This window comes from Oreochromis aureus, linkage group 13, assembly GCF_013358895.1.
Source record: "Oreochromis aureus strain Israel breed Guangdong linkage group 13, ZZ_aureus, whole genome shotgun sequence".
Taxonomy (NCBI): domain Eukaryota; kingdom Metazoa; phylum Chordata; class Actinopteri; order Cichliformes; family Cichlidae; genus Oreochromis; species Oreochromis aureus.
The window spans coordinates 8,539,645-8,562,242 of record NC_052954.1 but is presented as its reverse complement, the minus strand read 5'-3'; the positions used below and the strand labels follow the sequence as shown (position 1 = coordinate 8,562,242).

At 40.0% G+C, this 22,598-nt stretch overlaps 1 protein-coding gene across 1 annotated transcript in view; it reads right to left on the bottom strand.

Annotated features, from left to right (window-relative positions):
- LOC116309656 (adhesion G protein-coupled receptor A3) overlaps positions 1-22,598 on the bottom strand; it is a 202,889-nt gene that overhangs the window by 178,616 nt on the left and 1,675 nt on the right. The window contains exon 2 of the mRNA XM_031726320.2: positions 1,614-1,685. Coding sequence (XP_031582180.2) covers positions 1,614-1,685 — 72 coding nt within the window. The remainder of the gene's footprint in view (positions 1-1,613; positions 1,686-22,598) is intronic.

Genomic DNA, 22,598 nt, shown 5'->3' with positions numbered 1-22,598 from the left:
TTTTTTTTTATCAGTGGTCCACAGGACATAAAAACTGCTTAAAGAGAATAAACCGTCAAATCTACTAAAAACGTCTACCAACTTCCACCTTCTGTGTTTGCTGGATTTCAGTTGGTCATGCACAGAGTACTTTGTCTGTCTTATTATGTCTGTGCCTAAACGGAATTAGAAAGGAAACAGAATGCCTCAGAATAAAAATGAATGAAACTAAAATTATCTGCATATCTAGAGCCAGTGTTAAATAAGAAAAGATGTGCAAATCAGTTTCTGTTTCATTTAAAAAAAAAAAAAAAAAAAAAAAAACTTGCAGTGGGATCCAAGTTTCCATTCTTGCCCCAAACGGTCTGTTTGTTGAAGAACATTGAGAGCGCAGCTGCAGCAGGAGTGGTGCAAACATATACACATGCCTTATTAAGCTTGTCAATCAGCTGCCAATTCTCCACAACCCTCAGATCCATTCAGTCAGCCAGCCGTACAGGAAGGCAGTCAGTCGGCTGTGCCAGACGAGGGAACAGCTGGCCGCCACTTTCAACTCACTGAGGCTACCTGGTTTGGCATCAGCTTTCAGCAACAGGCGTATCTCTGCCAAATGCTGCATGTGGCAGGAAGAATGGAAAGACTGAACCAAGGGAGTGAGGTGAAGGAAGGGATGGGCCACGCAAACTGCTGCTCCAAAAGGTCAGGCGCGACAGACCTTTGGCTGAATGTCCTTAAAAGCCTTGCAATCATCATCGCTATCACTCCAATGGAACTGGAGAGAGAGTCGGACAATTTAATGGCACTAATAAGGCCCGGAGAGACAGGTGACACCATCCTGTAGGTCACCAGGCGACACAGCCACCCAAAAAGAAGTGAAATAATGCTGCCATTATTCCAATCTAAATTTAACTGTCAGTCAGCAGTCAGGGGAGACGGGGGCCAAAACTGACTGTAATAATATTCACAGCAGTCACTGATGTAGTTTGTGTGTGTGTGTGTGTGTGTGTTTTGGCGTGCGTGGTGAGCTTAATATGTGTGCTTTCACATGCACATACCTCTGGGGATGACTGACTGAAACAGAGCAAGTTATCAAGCCATCCGCTCTGTGTGATTTCAGCCCCTTTCTGATTTCCTCATCAGCCAGTGTCTGTGTCACCATCAGGTAGAAAAGCAGCTATCACTGGGCTGCACGGAGGTGAAAGCAATCAATAGCTGACTTCAGGGGGGCATACAGGAAGAGCTATCATGGAGCTCATCATCAGGCTGCATGAATGCAGCCCTCTGGGAGATTGCATATGGTGCGAGAGTCATCGACACGGGCCCGCCACAGTCAGTCACACTGTCAGAGCACCCTGATCTCACACTGCATTAGTCCCTAATATGATGCTATATATTATCTCTTTTAGGACATTTACTGTGGCAATTGTGGTTAAACGCAAGGGCAGGAAGGTAAAAGAAAAAAAAAAAACACTGGCAAGTCTCCTGCAGGGTAAAACCTGACAAGGATCTCCTAATTCCCACCATGTCCCCTGTTTGCCTTTTCCCAGTTACAGTGCAAGACTACTGCTGCGATGACAGCTATTAGGACTCTGGGGAGGACAAAACATTAAAGAGTGCTTGATTTAAGTACTCACAGCTTTTCCAGGGCAGCCAAGCCATAGAAGGAGCCGTTCCTCAGCAGAGAGATCTTGTTGTTACTCAGGTTTCTGTTTAGGGGCAAAAGATATGAGAGAGAGAGAGAAGTCGAGGTGAGCATGCAGAGCAAGTGAGGGGAGGCGCATTTGTAAATATCACAAAAACAGAGCTGGGGGAGATTACTTATTCAAATGGCTGATAAATTGTTTATCCTCTGCCTGTCAATATGTTGGCAAGAGATAAGGATTTATGTCTGATGAGATTGCGGCTGTAAATTACTCATCCAAGCCACGTTTTGGACTTGTTTATGGCCATTTGTGGTTAAGATGTGTAATGATCCAAGCCATCCACCACCATCCCCCACACGCCCCCTCCTGCACTCCTTCATGTCAAAATATCGGCCTAATAGAAAAGCTTAAGGAAACGCCAGGTCAGCACAATTCAGTCATCCATTGCTCACACCACAACAGCAAACAAATCAATGAAATGCACTGCAGGGATCTTTAAGTGATGAATTAATATTCAGAAGAGACGAGGTGCCTCCGTTTTGATTATTTCTATGACAGCCATCACTACTTTTCCTCTTTTTTTTCCCCCCTTTTTTGGGATGAATTATGTCTGGGCTGAATGTAAAATGAGAAACTTTCTCTGAGTGATGCATGTGTTTGGGGGAAACAGAAAAATAGCGCCTGGACAGGACTTCTCGGAGAGTACTTGAAAACACAAACACACGCACACAACCTTATCGTGTTGCGAAAACGCAGGCAAATCCAATTTAACGCACGCTACACTTGCGGTATTTCTGTTAAACCTCTGTTATCTATCCGCAGAAATGAGCACAGCTAAAACAAATAAACACACATGGGACATATCAAGGTAATCAGGTGGGTTTTTTTACAGTAGAAAAAACAAAACAAAACCCAGAGCGACTTATTAGACCACGTAAAGCTCGCGCGCCTGCTGCGGGTGCGAGAGGCATTTCAGATAAGGGCCCGAGTCTCCTCGAAGCCCGCTGCAGTAATTACTTTCGCTATGTTTGTTGAGAATAACATGACCACACAAAGTCACCTCTGAGCCAGTTACTACTGGAAATACAGCAATACAACAGACAAGGACAGATAGTTCAGGGCTCCACTCTGAAATAAATCTCTCTCTCACGCCAGACTTCCATGAGCACATGTTTTGGCAAATAAAGACTGTTTGAGTTTTTTTCATTATACAGATTTCCTCAGATTTCCTTAAAACAGCGAGATGGTCGTAATACATGATGCATGTTACAATGCACCAATTATCCCTTTATTCTTCTATTTAGACTTATTTAGATTTAATTCAGGGTTGGAGACTGTCCCGTGAGGTCATGAGGTGACAGGCAGGGAGAACATGTAAACTCCACACAAAAGGGCCCAGGCTGGCCAATGGATTCAAACACTTCCCTGGCAGTGTGAGACAGCGCTAACTACTGCACCGCCACTCCACACCTACGGTTTGCTTCTCAGTTCAGAAGCCTGGTGCCAATCAATCATATCCAACCACACAGACACATCGCTGTCAAAGGAGATTAAAGCTTTTATAAATGAGGAACTACTACTCACTACACTACTCACTGTCTATATGAAGAGGATGCTTGCAGTTAAAAAACAACAGAGAATCGTGATTTCATTCTGTAGTTTCAGATCACAGAGGTTGTTGCTACCATGTGATCATCCATTAGTTTTGCTTCTGCATTAGTATTTTGTTTTGTGGGGGTTTTGTGGCTAAAGTGACTTCATTTTCAACAGCTGGGTGGGTTCTTAGTTATTAGCTAATGCCAGCAAACTTGCTAACCAAGCTTCCACGAACAATATGAATGCATTATGTGCGTTACACATTATATGAATACAAACACATGCTAATTAGTGTCAAGTAACAAAAAACTAAAAAAAGTAAAAATTGATAGAAACTGTTGTGGTAAAAAAAAAAGAAGCTTTTTCTCTGCCCTTACAGACACATGGATGCAACATTATACATAGCTGTAGGCTATGGTGCATGAGTTGAGGGGATGATGATATACGCAGCGCTTATTCTGCAGCCAAGATTCACATAATTTTAAATACAACTCCAATGGAGATTCAAGGTTTTATATCTGCTAAAATATTGATTTCTCCAGCCAGCTCTTAAATCATCTGCTGCAGGGCTGCTCTCTCTCGCTCTGTGATGCTGTGGATACATACATACCCATGTGATCTGCTGCCTTGAGCTCTCCTTTGGATGTTGCGTATCTTCTTGTCAGCCAATGGCCACTTCACTCACTTACCCACACACATTCAGACAGATAGACAGTAGCAGATTTGCACAAGGTCAGATCCTTTTATCACCTTCCACCACCACCTTCCCATCTTCTTTTAACACAGTGGGCTGTGGGAATGATTGCCCAGGTTTAAGGAGAGAGAGGCAATTAAAGTGTGGTGTCGATTTCTTCTGTGACGATGGTGCTCTCGTTATGGATGCACGCTCATTTTTAACCCCAGGATTAAGCAGCGGGATCCCACAATGCATTGTGCTGAACGGGCAAATCGCTGGCCAAACTGCTCGGGGTGCAGAGTGTGCACAATGAAAATGTTCTTGTGAAGACACAAAGAGACATGCAAACTAGGCATGAACTCACAGCAGGAAATAAATATTTGGTCTGTTTGGTCATGAGAATAAATAACAATCCTATAAAGATTTCTCTCTGTTTTTGACAGAAAGGATAAAAAAATGATATTTGCTTACTCAAAAAAAATGCACTTGCACCAGAGAATTGTCTCATTTAATTGAGCAAGTTTGCTCTGGGTGATATTTGGGGAAAGCACCTCTTTCTGCTCACAGTTGTCTTGGCAGGAAAAGCTAAATTGATGACAGGAAGTCCCCTTTCAGCAAAAGGCCAGGATGGACGCAAACTCGTGTCAGCAAATTTGTGTCAACATCTAAGCTTGTATTTATATTTGGACCTCCCCCATAAGCAAACTTCCAAGGAGATCGTATCTCTATTACTTCCAAAATGACTTTTTTGTTGTTGTTTTTGACAGAGAACTAGTGGGAAGATCAGGCGGGACAAAATCCGCAGAGCCAATACAAGAGACAAAGAATGCACAAAAAAGATAGAAATAATCGGGTGAGATAATAGACTTTTCACTAAGCCCCTCCATCCAGTTATTGCTGCTATGGCTGTCAAGCGTTCCATTGTTGCACAAAGCACTTTACACACTGATACCACAGGCACATTTATCATTTGAAATTTGCAGTAATTCTTTAAACAGTGATATGACAGCTGATTTCACATGGAAGTAAACAGTAGGCTTCTCATTTCCAGCCAACAAGTGAAAATCTGTTTTATCTGCTGTACGAACGACTGTAGCTTGACAGTCCACTGAATTTAGTGTTAGAAGACTGAGGCCAAAGCTGCTCGTCACCCGCATAAAGTCATACTGTCACCAGCTGATGATCAGCGTCAGTATGGAATGAGGAGGAGCATGGGCATGTTTTGCATAGTAGAGATGGTTAACCGTAGTTTTATATGACATTTCTGCCAGTACCACTTATTTCCATCTGCTATGTGCAACTGCTTGTGGGAGGAAGAGCACACCTTGTAGTTGGTACAGAACAGAGCAGCATCAACATGACAGAAAAGGCACTGATTGTGTCAGACATGGCAGAGGAGGAGGAGCTGGAATGGAGGTGGGTTGCTAACCTTGCTCAGCAATGTAAATAACATGCCCTATGTGAGGTTTGCCAAACAGCTGTCAAATATCTGTCTGCACTGAAATCCCACATGAACTAATGCCTCAATTATCAATAAAAAAGTAATTAAAATGTTACCCATGCCAAAAACGTCCTGTTTAGCTCACTTTTATTTTGTGCTATTTTATTTTTACAAAAGTGTTTTTTTTACATCAAGTGTAGTTAATACTTGATCCCTGTGTCTACTGTTTTGGGACATGGTGAAATTCAAAGGCTTGCAATTTATGTGGGCTTGGCAAAATCAATCATTAGAAAATGTAGGGCCAAATTAAGTCATGGGTTGAAGGGGAAGAAAGTTCTGTGGGTGATCAACTCAACTAACAATGTGCTAATTTACTAAAAACCTAAATTCACAAATCAAAAACAGACTGGATCATGGACAAGCAGTTTAGTAATCAAAATAAAACAGTCTCCAGTAACAGCAATGGCAATTTAGATCACTGAGAGCCAACTTAATGGAAATTTGTGTCTTTTTTTAAGCAAACTTCTCCATTAGAAATGACTGAGGGCTGCGTACGGTCTGGATAAATCAGAGGAGCACAGGATTTGTGTAGAAAAAGGGCTGCATTATTACAAACTATCCCACACTGTAAACCTGAAATGTGCAACAGCTGATCTGTAGGATGTGCAGAATAACACAAAACATAATCTACCATCAAATACTTACCCATCTGTGCATTGATGAACTTGCTGTTACTGTGTTATGTGCAGAAATGCAAGCAATTTTCTCATTTTAGGAAGACTTATTTATAAAACCCATTAGACATCAGAGATCTATCTAGAGGTGTCTGAGTCCCATTAATTTCTGCATTTTGACAGTCATTTCAATATGGTAATATATGCATGAAAAACAAATCATGAACGATGAAGATTTTATGATGTGCCATTTTCAATTGAAGGTATGTTCTCGATTAAGTTTTTTTCCTATTTTTTTAACTACAGTTGAATGTTACAATTAACAATTACAGTTCACAATTACAACTGCCACTTACAGAAACGGTTAAAAAAGGATAACGTGCTGACAGAAAATTATGTTACTTTTTTTACAGTGTAACTTTGAGCTATCCACTATATACAAACTCATTCTGATAAAATCGTCTCATTTTCAGTATATTAGCATTCCTAGGGACAACTATCACAGCCACACCAGGTGCAAAATAACACAAGATCTAAAGTTAAATGCATTAAATTTAGTCCAATTGCCTCATTAGACCTTCCTGATTTTCCACTCTAAAACTGAAACTCCTACAAAGACCTGCACAACAAGCCCAGTCATGAAAATACCTGCACCCACTTTTTAGCTTTTTAACACCAAAAGAGAGTTTTTCATTGGTGCAGTAAATTTGTAAATTTGATCCTTTAAGCTGAGTCAGATTAGACAAGATTTATAGACCACCAAATGTGAGTAAGCAACAGTTTGTATGGATTTCTATTGTTGTTGATCCAGACATCAGTATCCTGCTGCGTTTGTGTCAGTTTGAATTCATCTTGACAAAAAGCTCTCTGCATGCAGAAAATTGCAGCAGATACAAGCCAGCATGGAAGCAGCCGGACATGGTGAGAAACTCCTTGGAAAACCGAGCAGGTCAATATCACAATATTTCACACAGAGAATTACTGAAAGATAACCAAAGAGCTCAAACAGTTTGAAGGGCCAGGTGGAGTTGATTCTGGTATTTCCTGAGCTTTTTCTAAATGCTAGCACTATAAATTGTGGCAAAACTGCTGCACCTCTTTTCTAATGCCACATATGAACAACGTGGCAGAGTAAAGGTGGTCGAGCTGAGACACTCACTGCTGTCGCTGTGTTTTCTCCGGTGTCTCCCATTCTGTTCCTACACCTCCCTCTGCGGACGGACGTCCCACTCAGGGACAGGCAGCCACTGTTTGTGCAAACTCAAGCGTGTCCTGTGCTGTGTTATGCTGCATGTATGCGTGTGCGGATTTGTGTGGATGTGCCTGCTTGCCGACCCCTGCATGCCTATCTCAGGCCTCTGCGCAACGTCCAGGAAATCACAGGAAAAACAGAATTGAACATTATGTAAACAGGCCATGACAAACTTGTGGAGGAGCCATCCAACTCTGTATTTACATTATCAATTATGTTCTCTGTGGATAAGCTGCTTTCAGCGAGGAGAAGTGATTCAGTATTGTCTCTGTGGGCTGCAGCAAATGGTCTATGTCATTGCTTACTGTGTTCCAGCGCCAACCACAGCCAGATGTGTATAGTTTATCTAGTAAATGCTGCATTTTCACAAAATTCCCACATGGCGTAGGGCATTCATTTGTGTGAATGTTGAGTTTGCGAGCGTAAAATTGGAAGATTGAAGCACTGCAGAAGGTTAAACAGTTGATTAGTTAATTGATGGTAAATTTGTGTGACAGTATTTTGATAACTGATACACACTGGAGTCATTTTTCAAATAAAAATGCCAAGGTTTTGATGAGAAATATGAGAACTGAGTACTGTGCGAAAGTCTTGAGCCACCCCCAATTTTTTTTTTTAAGTGGTCCTGAGCAATAGTTCTCAAGACTTTCTGAAGGTCTTTATAAGTTTTTGGACATAACCTGTTAATAATTCAAGAATAAATAAAATGTTAAAAATGTTTCTTTGGGCACTTATTAGCAGCCTGTTGCAAAAACATATCATTTGCTCACATTAACACTGTTTAACAGGCATAAAATTGTTTTTGTGGTGTGTTGTTTTTTCCCAACAAGGTGTGCAATGAGCTCTTAAAAAATTTGAGGAACATGAACAAGTTGAGGATAAAAAAGTGACATACCCGAAAAACTATGTCCAGCTTAAGAACAGTATCTGAAAGTCATATCCTTGAGAAGTAAAAAAAAAAAAAATCCAGCAAAGACCTGACGCGGGACCTGAGAGACATGTCTGGACCTTTGTTGATCCATCTACTGTTTCTAAGCCTTATTAGAAATGGTCTCAGTGGAAGGATGGCTGCCAAGGAGCCGTTATTAAGAACTGGAAACAGGGGGAAAAGGCAAAACTGATGACTGTCACCAGTATGTATGGAGGGCGTCAGCAGAGAGGTCCGTCAGTGCTTGTCTACAGTCAAATGTAAAACAAATTGAAGGCTCTGTCATCATTTAGAACTGCATTTCAATCCAATGGTGTTGGGGATCTTGTCAAAATGTCAAAATTGATGCGACTATAAACACAGAAAATTATAGTCTAATCTACCATGTAATAAATGAAAACATTCTGGATTTTTTTTTACTATGGCTTAATTTTAAACGTGACAATGATTGTGAACACACTTCCTCTGCAAACGCATACCTGACAGAAAAACACAAAGAAGAATACTAATCCATCACATAACTGAGGCAGTGTAGGGTCATTCTGATAGAGAACAGAAAAAAAGGCAGCCAACATCTAAAGAAGGGCACTGAATGTCCTTCAAGGAGCCCGGAGAACTACTTAAAGAAATGACAAGAAAGCTGCCTAATGTCTGGACATGCTTCAATAAATGGCTGCACCTATTTCCCATTTTCCTAGCCAAATATAAAGAAAGGAGGGGTGGCTCAAGAGATATATATTAATTCTTCCTTTAAACAGGAGCTCTTGCTCTTAATCTCCCTCCACACCACAGCTGGGATATTTCTGTGAGGCCGAACAAAGTCAGTGCTCTAGAAACCAGTCTGGCTGCAGCAGAGACATTCAGCTATATCATTATGGAGGAATAGAAACGAAAATAGCTCCCACGGAAGTAATCCAACACACCGATCATGAGGCGCAAAGGGAGTAAAGATCACAATCTAAACTATGGCAAACATTTAGATCTGCTGGCCTCAAGGATTCAAGCCACTTCTCTTCAAACAGCCAAACCCAGTGTTTTTTTAGAAGATCAAGTTACTAGACAGGGCTAACCAAAATAACATATTTCACATCTACTAACATTGACCTTGGATGGAAATTTGCTTTAGGAGCTACCAACAGATGTTCACATGGCCTCGAAATGATGGTGAAGGTCATCTGACTGAGACACAGTCCTTCCTTCACATTACTGAATTTGAAGTCACAATTGTTCTACCGTTGGAGGTCAGTTAGTCAGATTTGTTTACTTGGGTTTACAGAATGTTCTAAAGTAAAGTGTTATTCTGTGTTATTCTTGTGATTTGACTTAAATATGAAGCAATAAAATGAAGCTTGAGTTGTCTTTATCTTTCACAAAAGAGAAAGTTCTGTTTAGTTGAGTTCTTCAGTTGGGGAATTCCAAAAAAGTAAGTTCTTATCATAATCTTTATTATTATCTGTTGCTTTTAACTATATAGTTTTTCAGATGCCTTAGATGCTCTTCATTCTGATCAGAGTGAATCAGAGAGAAGAGTGCAGTCTTCACTTACTTTCCTTTTTGTGCACAGTTCACTGGGTTTGGACTTACACTGGCTATTGAATAGTACAGCAAAATTTCATCTTCTTGTTAGGGCAAAATATTACATATCTTAAATTTGGAATTTACCTTTAGGAATGTCTTGTTGATTTTCATTATGTGACTTCATAATTTGCTTAGTTGTCAGAAACAGCACAACAATAACCTCCGATTACATCACCTCTAGTGTACCACCTTATCAACAGCTCTACACTCTGCACTGATGACTGCAGACGGATTCAGATTGACTGTTTGCAACATATTAGCAAACAGTCTGTGTTCATAAAGTAGATAGTCAGTCAGGTAATTGCAAACCTTTGAGTCACAGAGTGACTTCAGTCAGTCCGGCTCAACTTCAGGACAACCAATTGATCACCTCAGAAATTCAATTAAAAATTCAACAATTTTTCCTACTGACAAGGAGCGTGACATTCTACTTTAACTTTAGTCTGATTGAGCCATAAAGGCGATTGGAGATCAGAGATTTGAGTTTATAATAATAAAAGCTTAACGTTCAAAAGTTCATTCATTGAATTATATATTAACCAGCAATAATATTTAGATAAGAAAAAGGCCACATCACTAATAATTATTTAAAGTAGAGCTCAATAGGAAAACTAGAAAGTGCATTTTCTGAAGAAACTGCAGTGTGAATGCTTGAATCTGAATGTATGCACTGAAATGAATTAATTGCTGAATTTTAAGTTAAAAATAAAAATGTTGAATGAGCTGGAAAATACAGAGTTTTTAACCTGAAAACAAAAGTGCAGAACTTTTGAAAGCTGATGTTCACACAGAAGAAGTTGGAAAATAGCTGAAAAGTTTTTAAATTAAAATTTGGAAAACCTAAGAAATGAGAACAGAAAATTTAGAGTCAGAAAACATCTGAATGAATATTAAAAGTTCATATTCTTTGAATCACTGAATGACTGAAGTGTAATCCCTCCACTTGGATCCACACACTTTTAAAGGTTTACATCTCTGAGCTTTGGAAGACATGCTGTTGGAAAGAGAACAACGATGGCTTCGTTTTGAGGGTAAAATGATGGCTGTAGAGCAAACACTGTGGACACAGCAGCAGTTGAAAGAGAAGTGTTTAAGATGAATCTTGGCAGAGTGAGAGACAGAGCTCGTTAGGCAGGCAGGTGTGAGCCTGGTTGCTATAGTGACTGCACCCAGTGGCTCCATACACACGCACACAGACATGCACCTCACTTTTGCTGCTTAAAATGAACTGAAAAGTCAGGTCGAAACAAATCGCTCCCAAATGAAAAGTACAGGTCCTATTGACGAAATTCTTTCACCGTGAGCGGCAGCAATGTCCAGTCTACCTAATTCTCAGTTTTCATGCCTGTGGAGTTTATTATATGGACGTGGTGACAGTGTAAAAACACCATGCTCTTCTGATTTTCAAACGAACCTTCTGAGCCATTTTAACATTAGAGTCTATGGAGGAGTTGGAGGGAGGAGGCTGTGCTTTGGTGACATTTATGAAAGAACCATAACACCTAGTACAATAGTAAACACATTGGATGAAAGAGGACAGCGATGGCTACGTTTTGAGGGTAAAATCATACCTGTAGAGCAAACACTGTGGACACAGCAGCAGTTTAAAAAAGATTTTAAGATTAATTTTTTCGCTCCTCTCACTCTAGCAGTTGAGCTGTCTCACTCTAGCCCCAACATTCCGTCCCATACACACCCATTATAAACTTTGAAACGGGTGAAAAAACATCATGAAACTTAAACTGGAACTGAAGAAAAGTATAAGAGATATTGAAAAGATAAATACAAGTTGAATAGTTGAATGTCTTGTCTTCGATTTAAAGTTTGAATGGTGGCTCTATGTCAATGTATGTCGAAGTAGTAGGAGTTTAAAATGAGTAAGTTGAATGAGGATTTGAAGGGTCTCCCATTGAAATACATGGGAAATTTTTGTTGAAAAAGTTAAATAAAATTAAAAATATAAATGTTAAAAATGAGAAAAATAGAAGCAGTGTTGTCCAAAAGAAGAGGAATCTAACGGTGTTTGAATGGTTTTTCTAAGTTGAACGGTTTTGAAGGAGTAGGAGTACAAAAAACGTACGGAATCTATAATAATAACTAGAAAGTGCATTTTCTGAAGAAACTGCAGTGTGAATGCTTGAATCTGAATGTATGCACTGAAATGAATTAATTGCTGAATTTTAAGTTAAAAATAAAAATGTTGAATGAGCCTGAAAATACAGAGTTTTTAACCTGAAAACAAAAGTGCAGAACTTTTGAAAGCTGATGTTCACACAGAATAAGTTGGAAAATAGCTGAAAAGTTTTTAAATTAAAATTTGGAAAACCTAAGAAATGAGAACAGAAAATTTAGGGTCAGAAAACATCTGAATGAATATTAAAAGTTCATATTCTTTGAATCACTGAATGACTAAAGTGTGATCCCTCCACTTGGATCCACACAGTTTAAAAGATTTACATCTCTGAGCTTTGAAAGACACAGTGTTGGAAAGAGAACAATGATGGTGACGTTTTGAGGGTAAAATGATGGCTGTGGAGCAAACACTGTGGACACAGCAGCAGTTGAAAGAGAAGTGTTTAAGATGAATCTTGGCACAGTGAGAGAGAGAGAGCTCGTTAGGCAGGCAGGTGTGAGCCTGGTTGCTATAGTGACTGCACCCAATGGCTCCATACACACGCACAGACATGCACCTCACTTTAGCTGCTTAAAATGAACAGAAAAGTCAGGCCGAAACAAATCGTTCCCAAATGAAAAGTACAAGTCGTATTGACAAAATTCTTTCACCGTGAGCGACAGCAATGTCTAGTCTACCTAATTCTCAGTTTTCATGCCTGTGGAGTTTATTATATGGACGTGGTGACAGTGGAAAGACACCATGCTCTTCTGATTTTCAAACGAACCTTCTGAGCCATTTTAACATTAGAGTCTATGGAAGAGTTGGAGGGGGGAGGCTGTGCATTGGTGACATTTATGAAAGAACCATAACACCTAGGACAATAGTAAACACATTGGGTGAAAGAGGACAGCGATGGCTACGTTTTGAGGGTAAAATCATACCTGTAGAGCAAACGCCGCGGACACAGCAGCAGTTTTAAAAAAGATTTTAAGATTAATTTTTTTGTTCCTCTCACTCTAGCAGTTGAGCTGTCTCACTCTAGCCCCAACATTCCGTCCCATACACAACCATTATAAACTCTGAAACGGCTGAAAAAACATCATGAAACTTAAACTGGAACTGAAGAAAAAGTATAATAGATATTGAAAAGATAAATACAAGTTGAATAGTTGAATGTCTTGTCTTCGTTTTAAAGTTTGAATGGTGGCTCTACGTCAACGTATGTTGAAGTAGATACAGTTTAAAGAGGAGTAAGTTGAAGGAGGATTTGAAGGGTCTCCCCATTGAAATACATGGGAAATTTTTGTTGAAAAAAGTTGAATAATTTTAAAAATATAAATGTTATAAATGAGAAAAATACAAGCAGTCATGTCCAAAAGAAGAGGAATCTAACGGTGTTTGAATGGTTTTTCTAAGTTGAACGGTTTTGAAGGAGATAGACTACAAAAAACGTACGGAATCTATAATAATAATAAAATAGAATAAAGATTACAACAACAATACTGTGAATGCTTTTACAAGCATTCACACTAATAAAATAGAATAAAGATTACAACAACAATACTGTGAATGCTTTTACAAGCATTCACACTAATAAGCATTTTTTTAAAGTTTGTAACTACAGGCATTGCTAAATGCTGAAGCTACTGGACTGGAAGCCTAAGCAGTCTGTAAGTATTAGGCTCACCACAGACATAGATATATAGCATCAGTGACTTGTGTTGACTGAGTGGAGAAAAATGTGAAGAAGCTGAGCGACAAACACATATGCAAGCACAGGGCTCCTACATATGCACACAAATGGATACACAGTGACTCCCTGATTCGTGCACACACAGAGGCAGGCATACGCTCATAAACTAGCACACAGCGCTGATAAAAGCCTGCCAAGGCTCCTGTGAGACAAAGAGAACAGCAAATACGAGTCCCACTGAGATCACACACTGCAACAGAAGCAGCACGCATCAGGGTTTTAATCACCTTGTTGTACAGTTAGTCAGAAAACGGGATAAAGACAACATGCTTCTAAGCTGGCCTCCACTGCTCTCTCAAATTTATGGCCCTTTAAGTAACTTTAGTATTTACTCAGCGGCGTATGAAGGAGGCAGGGAGAGCAGCACAAAGAAGTATCCTTGGCAGACACTGTATTTGTCTTTACTTAATATTTTTTGGTAGTAGGTCTGGTTTTGACACATTCTTGGTTTTTCCATGCTACAGTAGGATTTACAGCGACTGCTCCAGTGGTCATGAACTCTCGATCGGTGAATCATTTTTGTCTAAAGCAGAACTGATCAGACCTGAACCACGTCAACTGCGGTTAGAGAGATTTTCAGGCAGCCAGTGTGAAGGCCAGCTTCTAAGTGATATATCTGTAGCCTCTGAAGAAACCTTGACAATATCATAGGCATTTGCTGGTAACTAGATTGAGTAATGGCTATTTATTAAGAAGACTGGCAGTTTCCTTAAAGAGCAGACACCTCTGTGACTGTAAAATGAAGCCAACATGGAAGTGGTAAAAACCGCACTTGAGTGGTCACTTTAGGCTGGCTCCAAAACCATGTCAATCCTCATCGACTCCAATGATAAAAATGTGCACCGTGGGAATTTTAATGAACATGAACAAAAAGATTTTGGCCTCCATAGTTTCCCCCTTTAACCAACTGTACGGAGAGTGACTTATTTATTTATTTATTCATTTGCAGCCATTTGGATTTTGTTAAGGATCAACGTTAGGTTTTCTTCAGATATGCTTATCACAGATGGGTGTACAATAGCTACCGCGACATCACTCACTGGTTTCTCGTTTTCAAGCCTTTGCTGACATTTGACAGGGCGGGGGGGGCGCAGACTCAAAAACTGCTTTCTGATTGCCTAATGACTTTTGATTGACTGTGGCTAATCCCTCGTTTTAAAATATGGCATAACCAAGATTTGTAAAATAGATTTGCCAGCATCAGCTGAACACATGAACAGGAGTACCACAAACTTTGCAGATCACCTTAGAGACCAACATCCTGGTCTTTATGAAGAATTTTGTGTGGTCAGTAAAACTCCTGTTTCAACAACACCTAAGTATTAAACAGTTAACAAGAATGTTACTGTTTCACTTCTAGCAGTTACTCCTCATTAGCCAACTGTTGAGTTGTCATTAAAACAGCGGCTAGCAAGCTACTTCTAATAATGCAATCATAACAGTTATGTGGGAGCTAGGTAGCAAATGGAATTTAACAGGCACAGTTATTAGAATGTAAAAAGAGTTTTGCTTCCCTTAAAGACCCAAATTGAAGTAATCTACCAGCACCTAGGCAGAAATGGTGACAGCCTGCTTTACCATCAATGAAATGGTGCCAGGTTTCCAGAAGCACTGGAAATGAACAGTGCTGTTACTGAATACATTTACATGAGCTAAAGAAATAAAGAAGAATAAAAAATAGAGAGTATTGAGAGTATTTTCCTGGGTATTGATATCAAGTTTGAAATTCTAGCATGGCGATGACCTTACCCTCTAATTAGCAGGTAAAATTAGCTTTGAATTGAGCTTTACGAATTTATGAATGTAGCTTGCTAACCATACTCTAATCCAAATATGAGCATTAATCAACTTTTAAGTAATTATTAAAACAGCAGCTAGCAAGTTATGTTTAATAATAAAATGATAGCATTGATGTGGGAGCGAGGAAGCAAATGTTAGTTCTGCCTAAAAACCAACAAACTCCTACAATAAGCTCCAACAAACAAACATGGCAGTGCTGACGTCCCTGCAGCTACATCTTCTATATTCTGTTAATGTTTCCAATACGCAGCAGCTCAGTGCCCATGTTGTTGTTCTTGAGCACACGGATAACATAAGAGGTTCTTGGCAATAGCAAAGATAGAAGTGCTGGGGATCTAAAATGTTGCACCCTCTGAAGATTTGATGACTGATACTGGTGAGTGCACTAAAGATGAACCTTTTGCTTTTTAAAAATCTTCCATATCAGTGGAGATAAGAATGAGAAAAGTCAGTAGAAAGAGACAGAAAGACCAAGAGATTGGCATGACTCCTCACAGCGTGAGATAGTAGATACACCATGTCTTATCAGGGTCATTTTGGTCACATCTCTTTAGATTAACATCCAGCTCTCTGTGGATCTGAATGTCATATCATTTAAGGCATTTAACACTCTGAATGTCTTGATCCGATGTGTTGTGCACTCACAAGGTTGTTCAATGAGTTAATGCACAGGAGTATATGGGCAGGTTATGTGTGCAATGAAATATTCATGCAGAAGTACTCAGAACTCAGAGGAGGGTAGAGCACAAACAGCACCTCGGCAGACGAGAAATGCCCCCAAGGAATAATAGCAAGGAAGAAAAGAGCTGGAGTGAATATAATGGGGGGGTAAAGAATATACAGAATTATATTTATAGCAATACTAAAAAATAAAATGCTCTGACATCCAGTATTTGTTCACAGTGACAATGCAGATCAATATGAACTTCTCAATCCTTTGATCATGCTAATCACAACCTGTCCATCTACAGCGAAGAAGCGCATTATCTAAAATCCTCCCACTATTTTACGGCCACGCTTCCTCCAATGTTTCCCTGCCAGCACTTTGACTGACATGTTCTTGTAGTGGTTTGGAGGGAGCCCTATCCTGATCACTTCCCTCTTGACACCACAAACATCCCTCCTGTCTTTCAACTGAAAGGATGATGATGATGGCAAAGGTCCACAGAGGAGGATACTACAGATTTGGCTTTAGCCCAAACCAGATGCCCTCATTTTTCTCTCTGGCAAACTGGAGAACAACCAGGCTTTCAAGGAGTTTAGCGCGTGAGAACATGCACCAATTAAGAAGATCAATTTCAGCTGACACTTCTGTAAATCACAAACATTTTATTATAGTTGTGTTTTTTTATTAAGATATTAAAAAAAACATGAAGACAAATAAAGCTCTACTGCAATTATATTTTTTATTGTTGCTGAACTCTTAACTCTGGAAACTCATAGCAACAAGGACAATACTGGGCTCCACACAAAAGAAGAAAAAATAAACCATTTACTGTGTGATATGAGATGAATATTTAAAAAGGGATTTATTTGGCTGAAATGTCAGCATTTAATGTAACAAGTTGCCTTTTTCCCTGTTTGCAGATGTGGGTGAAAAGACAATGACGCACTAAGGATGAAAGCCTGTTTATTTCCCCTTAAATGGTGCCACATTGGAAAGGGAAACGCATTTGTGGATTGAGCAACAGCGTTGAGTATGTGAGCTGTGTTCGTGAAAAACTTGTCAAATGTTCTCCGTCTTCTCTGGTGCCTTTTGTTGGATTGGATGACTAAGATCTGAAGAAACAAGACATATTGGCAATTTAACTATTTATTCATTTAACAAACAGATGCCTCAATAGCTCTGGAAGAACCATACAAAGCTTGGAGGATAGAGTTTGGTCCCAGACTGTGGAGATATTGGGGTTGCCAAAACTGCAGAATCGCATTTTGATGTCTTTTAGCATTGACGTTGCTTCCAATGATAACAAGCCTTGTTTTTCCAGTGAGGGAGATGCCACTCTACATCACCATCACAATGCTGCCACCAAAAGCTGTGCAGCAATCAACATATTGATTCAAATGCAGTAGGCAGAATCTGGACTGATCACTGAATATGTTTCTCCACATGTTCAGGTTCCAATGCACATGTTGCTGACACCAGCACAAACTGGCCCAGTGGTCAAGGGCAGCTGCGGCAGGCCTCCTGGCAACCCTTTGAGACCACATATTGGCTACGTGCACTCTGTTCTGTATTGTCTGCAAATCTGTAGAAGACTGCCTACAGTTCCTAAGTTCTGACAGAGTGAGGAAACAGTCGTCTTGCGGTGTCATCTTCATGGGACGCCAACCTCGCAGCCTGTATCTGGCATGTTATAGTCCCCTGTTATATGGAATTTGGCCTTCAGTTTGGAGATGGTATAAGGGCTCACTAAAAATAATGCTGCAACTTGCTTTTGTGGAACATCAGCCAAAGGTTGACCTATCCAGATCACTCCAACATGGTGTGTTTGGAGCAGATACCAACTGACTGCTATAGCAGGGTCCATGCTCACCAGTGCTGCTAATCAGGCACCAAACCTGACTGCAGTTGAGGTATCAGAAGCTCAAAACAAGAGTTAATAGAAGAATAAGCTGTTTGGCACTGGCATTGCTTTTTCATTGGTTTGTCATGGGCGCAACCCACATACTCAATTCTGCTGCTCAACCCACAAACATATTTTTCTTACAAATGTGGCACCATTTAAAGGACAATAAAGAGGCTTTTATTTGACTGGCAAACTGATTGAAAATATAACATTCAAAATTTTGCACATATTAATTTAATTTAAACAAGTGTCTTACAATTTTCTTGAACATCTGAATTTATTTACTTGAAGTTCATAATAATAAATCCTTTACAGGATTCAGAGTACGTAACACCACTGTGGTTAATCAGTTATTTTCATAAGGGGAAAAAAAACAAAAACAAAAAACAACATAATGCAAAAAAAAACTTTATGCTTCATAAATCAGTCACTACATAACAGAAGAAGGTTTTTTGGTTTATTTCTATAACATTGGATCAGACTGGGGCTGAAGAGCATCTTCATCACTTTCTAACATGTAGAAGACAGAAACATTGTTTTGAGGAAAACAAATCACCCTTGAATGCATTTCATTTCAAAGCCACTCATCTCATAGACTAACACTTTGAGTATAAACATTATGTTACAGGTTGAAAACCAACCTAATAAAGCAACAGAGTGTGGATTTCTGATTTTTCGTGAGTACTGAAATCAAGGTACGGGCCAATATTCTGTCTCTACTACTACTATGTGCTGCAAGCAGTACTGACAGCTTTGTCAACTGTGAAATGTGCTTGAGTGTACAAACTGACTCACTGTTAACATGCACTTTGCTTAATTCGCCGTGGAGAAAACATCAGGCTCAAACTGTGGAACAAGTATTTTATTCCCCTGAATGAAGAAATACAGCCTGTACAGTAACATGACCGTAAATAATACTGCTCCTTCTTTTATTTATCCTTTGCACACAACAGTCATACATTTTAGTTGGCTGTTTTGCCATCCTTACCTATGGAACTTTTTATGCTGTGTTATGGGATATATATTTAAATGACAATTAAGGCTAATGAATCACACTGCACTTTTTTTTCTCTATATTCAGTCCAATGATGTTGGCCAGTATCAAATATTGTATCAGGGCCCCTGACACCTTTAACCATTCTTTTCAAATTTGTTAATGCAGTTTTGGCTTTGGAGAGAAGGGGAATATTTTAAACTATTTATTTTGAGCCAGTGACTCCTTCCAGATGTAGACCCCAACCAGTTTATTAGCGATCTGATATTATTGGCTATTGGCTAACTGTTTGTTAATGTAATGCAAACACAACAACCTGCTGTAATCTGTTTATTTTTCGTATGTTGGAATATTTTATCTTCTTCCAATCACCCCCATCCGATCACAGCAGATGGTTGCCCCTCCCTGAGCCTGGTTCTGCCGCACGGTTCTTCCAGTTAAAAGGAGTTTTTCCTTCCCACTGTCACCAAGTGATTGGAGTAGCTTGATTGTTAGGGTTTTCTCTGTATTATTGTAGAGTATCTACCTTACAATATAAAGCACCTTGAGGTTGTGATTGGTGCTATATAAATGAAACGTAATCGAATTGAATTGACCAATTATTGGTACTGGTATCGGTCTTAAAAGTCCTGTATTGGTTGGGCTCTAGATCCATCCATACCACTCTAACATGTGTAGAAACTGCAGCCAGACTTGCCTGTTTTGTGCTATGTTAACACACAGGACCACAGGAGAAAGTGTGGTTGTAGAACAGTCAGCTGAAAAATATGTGAAACTCAGTTTAAGCTTCCACACGTTGAGCTACTCTCAGCAGGTAATATATGAGTATTCAAACAATATGCAAATACTACACGACCTGGGTCAGGCTGCAACAAAGCAACTCAGCAAGAGAGAGAAAAGCAGCAGTACAAACATTGTAATGTTTATTAAAAGTTGTCAATTATGTAAGTGCACAGTATGTGCAGTATGTCTTTGAATGTAGATTCCAGCAGAGCAGAGACTCACAAGCTCACTTACAGTAAGCTGCAAGCACCTCCACATCCCAACTGTTTGCAGTGGTCGCATCTCCTCAGTATCACTCTCATCATCAGTCTCAGCCCTCAGGTGATTTTCTACCAAACACTTGACATCCTCACAGCATCCTCTCTGCCACTCCTTTAAGTCCTTTAACTGCTTTTTTTTACTCTTAATCTCCCATCTCCTCCTCCCACAACCATCCATGCATCTCTTCCACAATCTATTCCTCCTCTTCCTGAGACGAGCGAGGCGTCGTCCTGTTGGACCACTGCCTAAGACAAGTGTCAGCAACGATCTCAGCCGCTACTCTCTGCAGTGAAATGGCGCCCGTGCTTCTGTGCACCGTTGAAACGATTACACCAGATAGGTCCCAAGGTCAACAGAGCTGTCAGGACGAGCTCTAAACTCTTCAACTCCAACCCCTCCCCGTGGACGATAAGGAAAACAGGCGGAGGTGTTAATCGAGGGCGCTGTGCGGCTCACAGACTTACTGACACGCTCTCTCATACAGTTCATTTTCATCTCTCTCGTTTATGCAAATGTTCTTTCATTTGCTCGTTAAGTTGTTTTTCTTTGGCAGTCGCAGGGCGCCACATTATTGCAGGGCTTGTTCCTCATAAACATTTTATAGATACAATACTGAAACGCAAAAAGAAAACCAACAAAGCACAATCTGTGGCTCTAATCAGAAGTGGCGCTCGGATCTGGGCCGGTACACTTGAACGTGACATACTGTGCTTAGGTTGTCATTGAGGAAATGGCTCTACAAGGGGCTCATTGTCTATGTAGGTGGTGAGATCAGGAGAAAATAAAGAGAGCATGCCGAAGGACATTTGGGAAATTTGCTGACAGTTTATGGGGTGGGGGGGTTGGTATGTACATGCTTCCCCTGATATATGTTTATTTGTACAGCACATCTAAACAAAGGAGCACGCAGGGGAGGCCACTTTAGCCTGACAAAGGTCACATTTCCTAACGCAGGAAAACTGCTTCCTGGCCGGTAAGAGCTCTGCTGTAGAATGGAGTTCACCAAGGAATAGTGCTGGGTGAGGTGTAGGATTACTTGTACATGTCGGCTCATAGCACAGCTCACACACTACCTCGAATTTCTCAGGCAAACTCGGAAAGAAAGAGACGCTTCGACCTGCGTCGCTGTAGTTTGATGCTTACTTACCGTGTACTGTGAAGGTTAACCTTTACTTTATCTTTCTGTGTAGACCGCTTTGAAAAAAATCAAACCTCGTTAGTACCTGCGAAACCTTAAAAACGCCTCCACTTTGACGAATGCTGAGGATAAAACAAAGCTTTTTAACCATTCACCACTTAAAAGAAACAAAAGCAGCTCTGCCTGCACGGAAACAAACACCACTCCAGATAAACTGCTGTAAGCAAAGTGCTACCATTAATCAACTATGCTTGTGGTTCAGAATGAGTAGTCGCCTGTAACTTGTCAAGGGCCTTTACATTAAGTATTTGCTTTTACACTCCAAAGGCAGACCTCGAGTTTCCGTGAATAAAGCAGTCTATTAATCTTGCCGTCAATCTGTGCACCTGCAGAGAGAGAAGGGGAGAGGGAGCAGGTGGGGGGGAAAGTTATCAACCCCTCAAGTGTTTGAAGTGCTATTTCATCCACAAGAGAGACACAGATGAATACTAAGAGAGGTTTCTCCAAGATGGTGTGGAAGAGCGAAATCTATGAATGTTTGAATGACTTTCAATACAGTACAGGTAACTGCACCTCTAAACAGCACCGAGGGTAGGGAGAGCGATTTATGCAGATGTGAGCAATGGATGAGGTCTGACTGTCACTAACACGGGGAAGGTGGATCTCAAACTGGGTCCAGAAACACACTAAGGAATAGATTTTTCAAACTATTATTTGAATTAGTGATCTAGTAATAAGAGCAGGATTTTACAAGGACTAGCTTCTGCGCTCTCCCTTTTGAAATTACAGACAGCATGCAGACAAACAGTGATCACTCTTCATTACAGCATACTAAACACCCCCGTCAGTACAGGAACAGGAAGAGAAGTAAATGCCTCCTGCATACTCTGCCAATGCATAAGACTGTAATGCAAAACTGTCATTCATCAGAGCGGAGTTCAGGATGGGCTAATTCCCAGTAACCCACCAGAAAACATTCTGAGAACGCTGACAGACTGAGTTGCACCATATAAACAGAATGAATTACAGAACTTATTGAACCTAGAGCATCTCATTTGGACCATTTTTTGTGATATGTTTTGTGATTGTCATTCCTTCCATTGATATGTGTGTGTGTGCAACCCATTTCTTGCATTACTTTGTACATATTATCTCTCATTTCTTCACCTGCTGCTCTTTTGGGAAATGCGAGACTAACACATTAAAAACTGTTAAAAGGGTTAGAATTGCATTCATTTTCATTAGTTTCATTTACAGTTGTATTCAAAAATTAAAAAAAAAAAGCTGCTAAAGTTTATAACTAATCCATCCAAATAATAGACTGATCATCAGAGTTAACAATGATCTCATTTCACTTATCATCAGTCTTTGACTAGTTTTTCCAGTTATAAAATCTCATTATTTAATTAATTATAA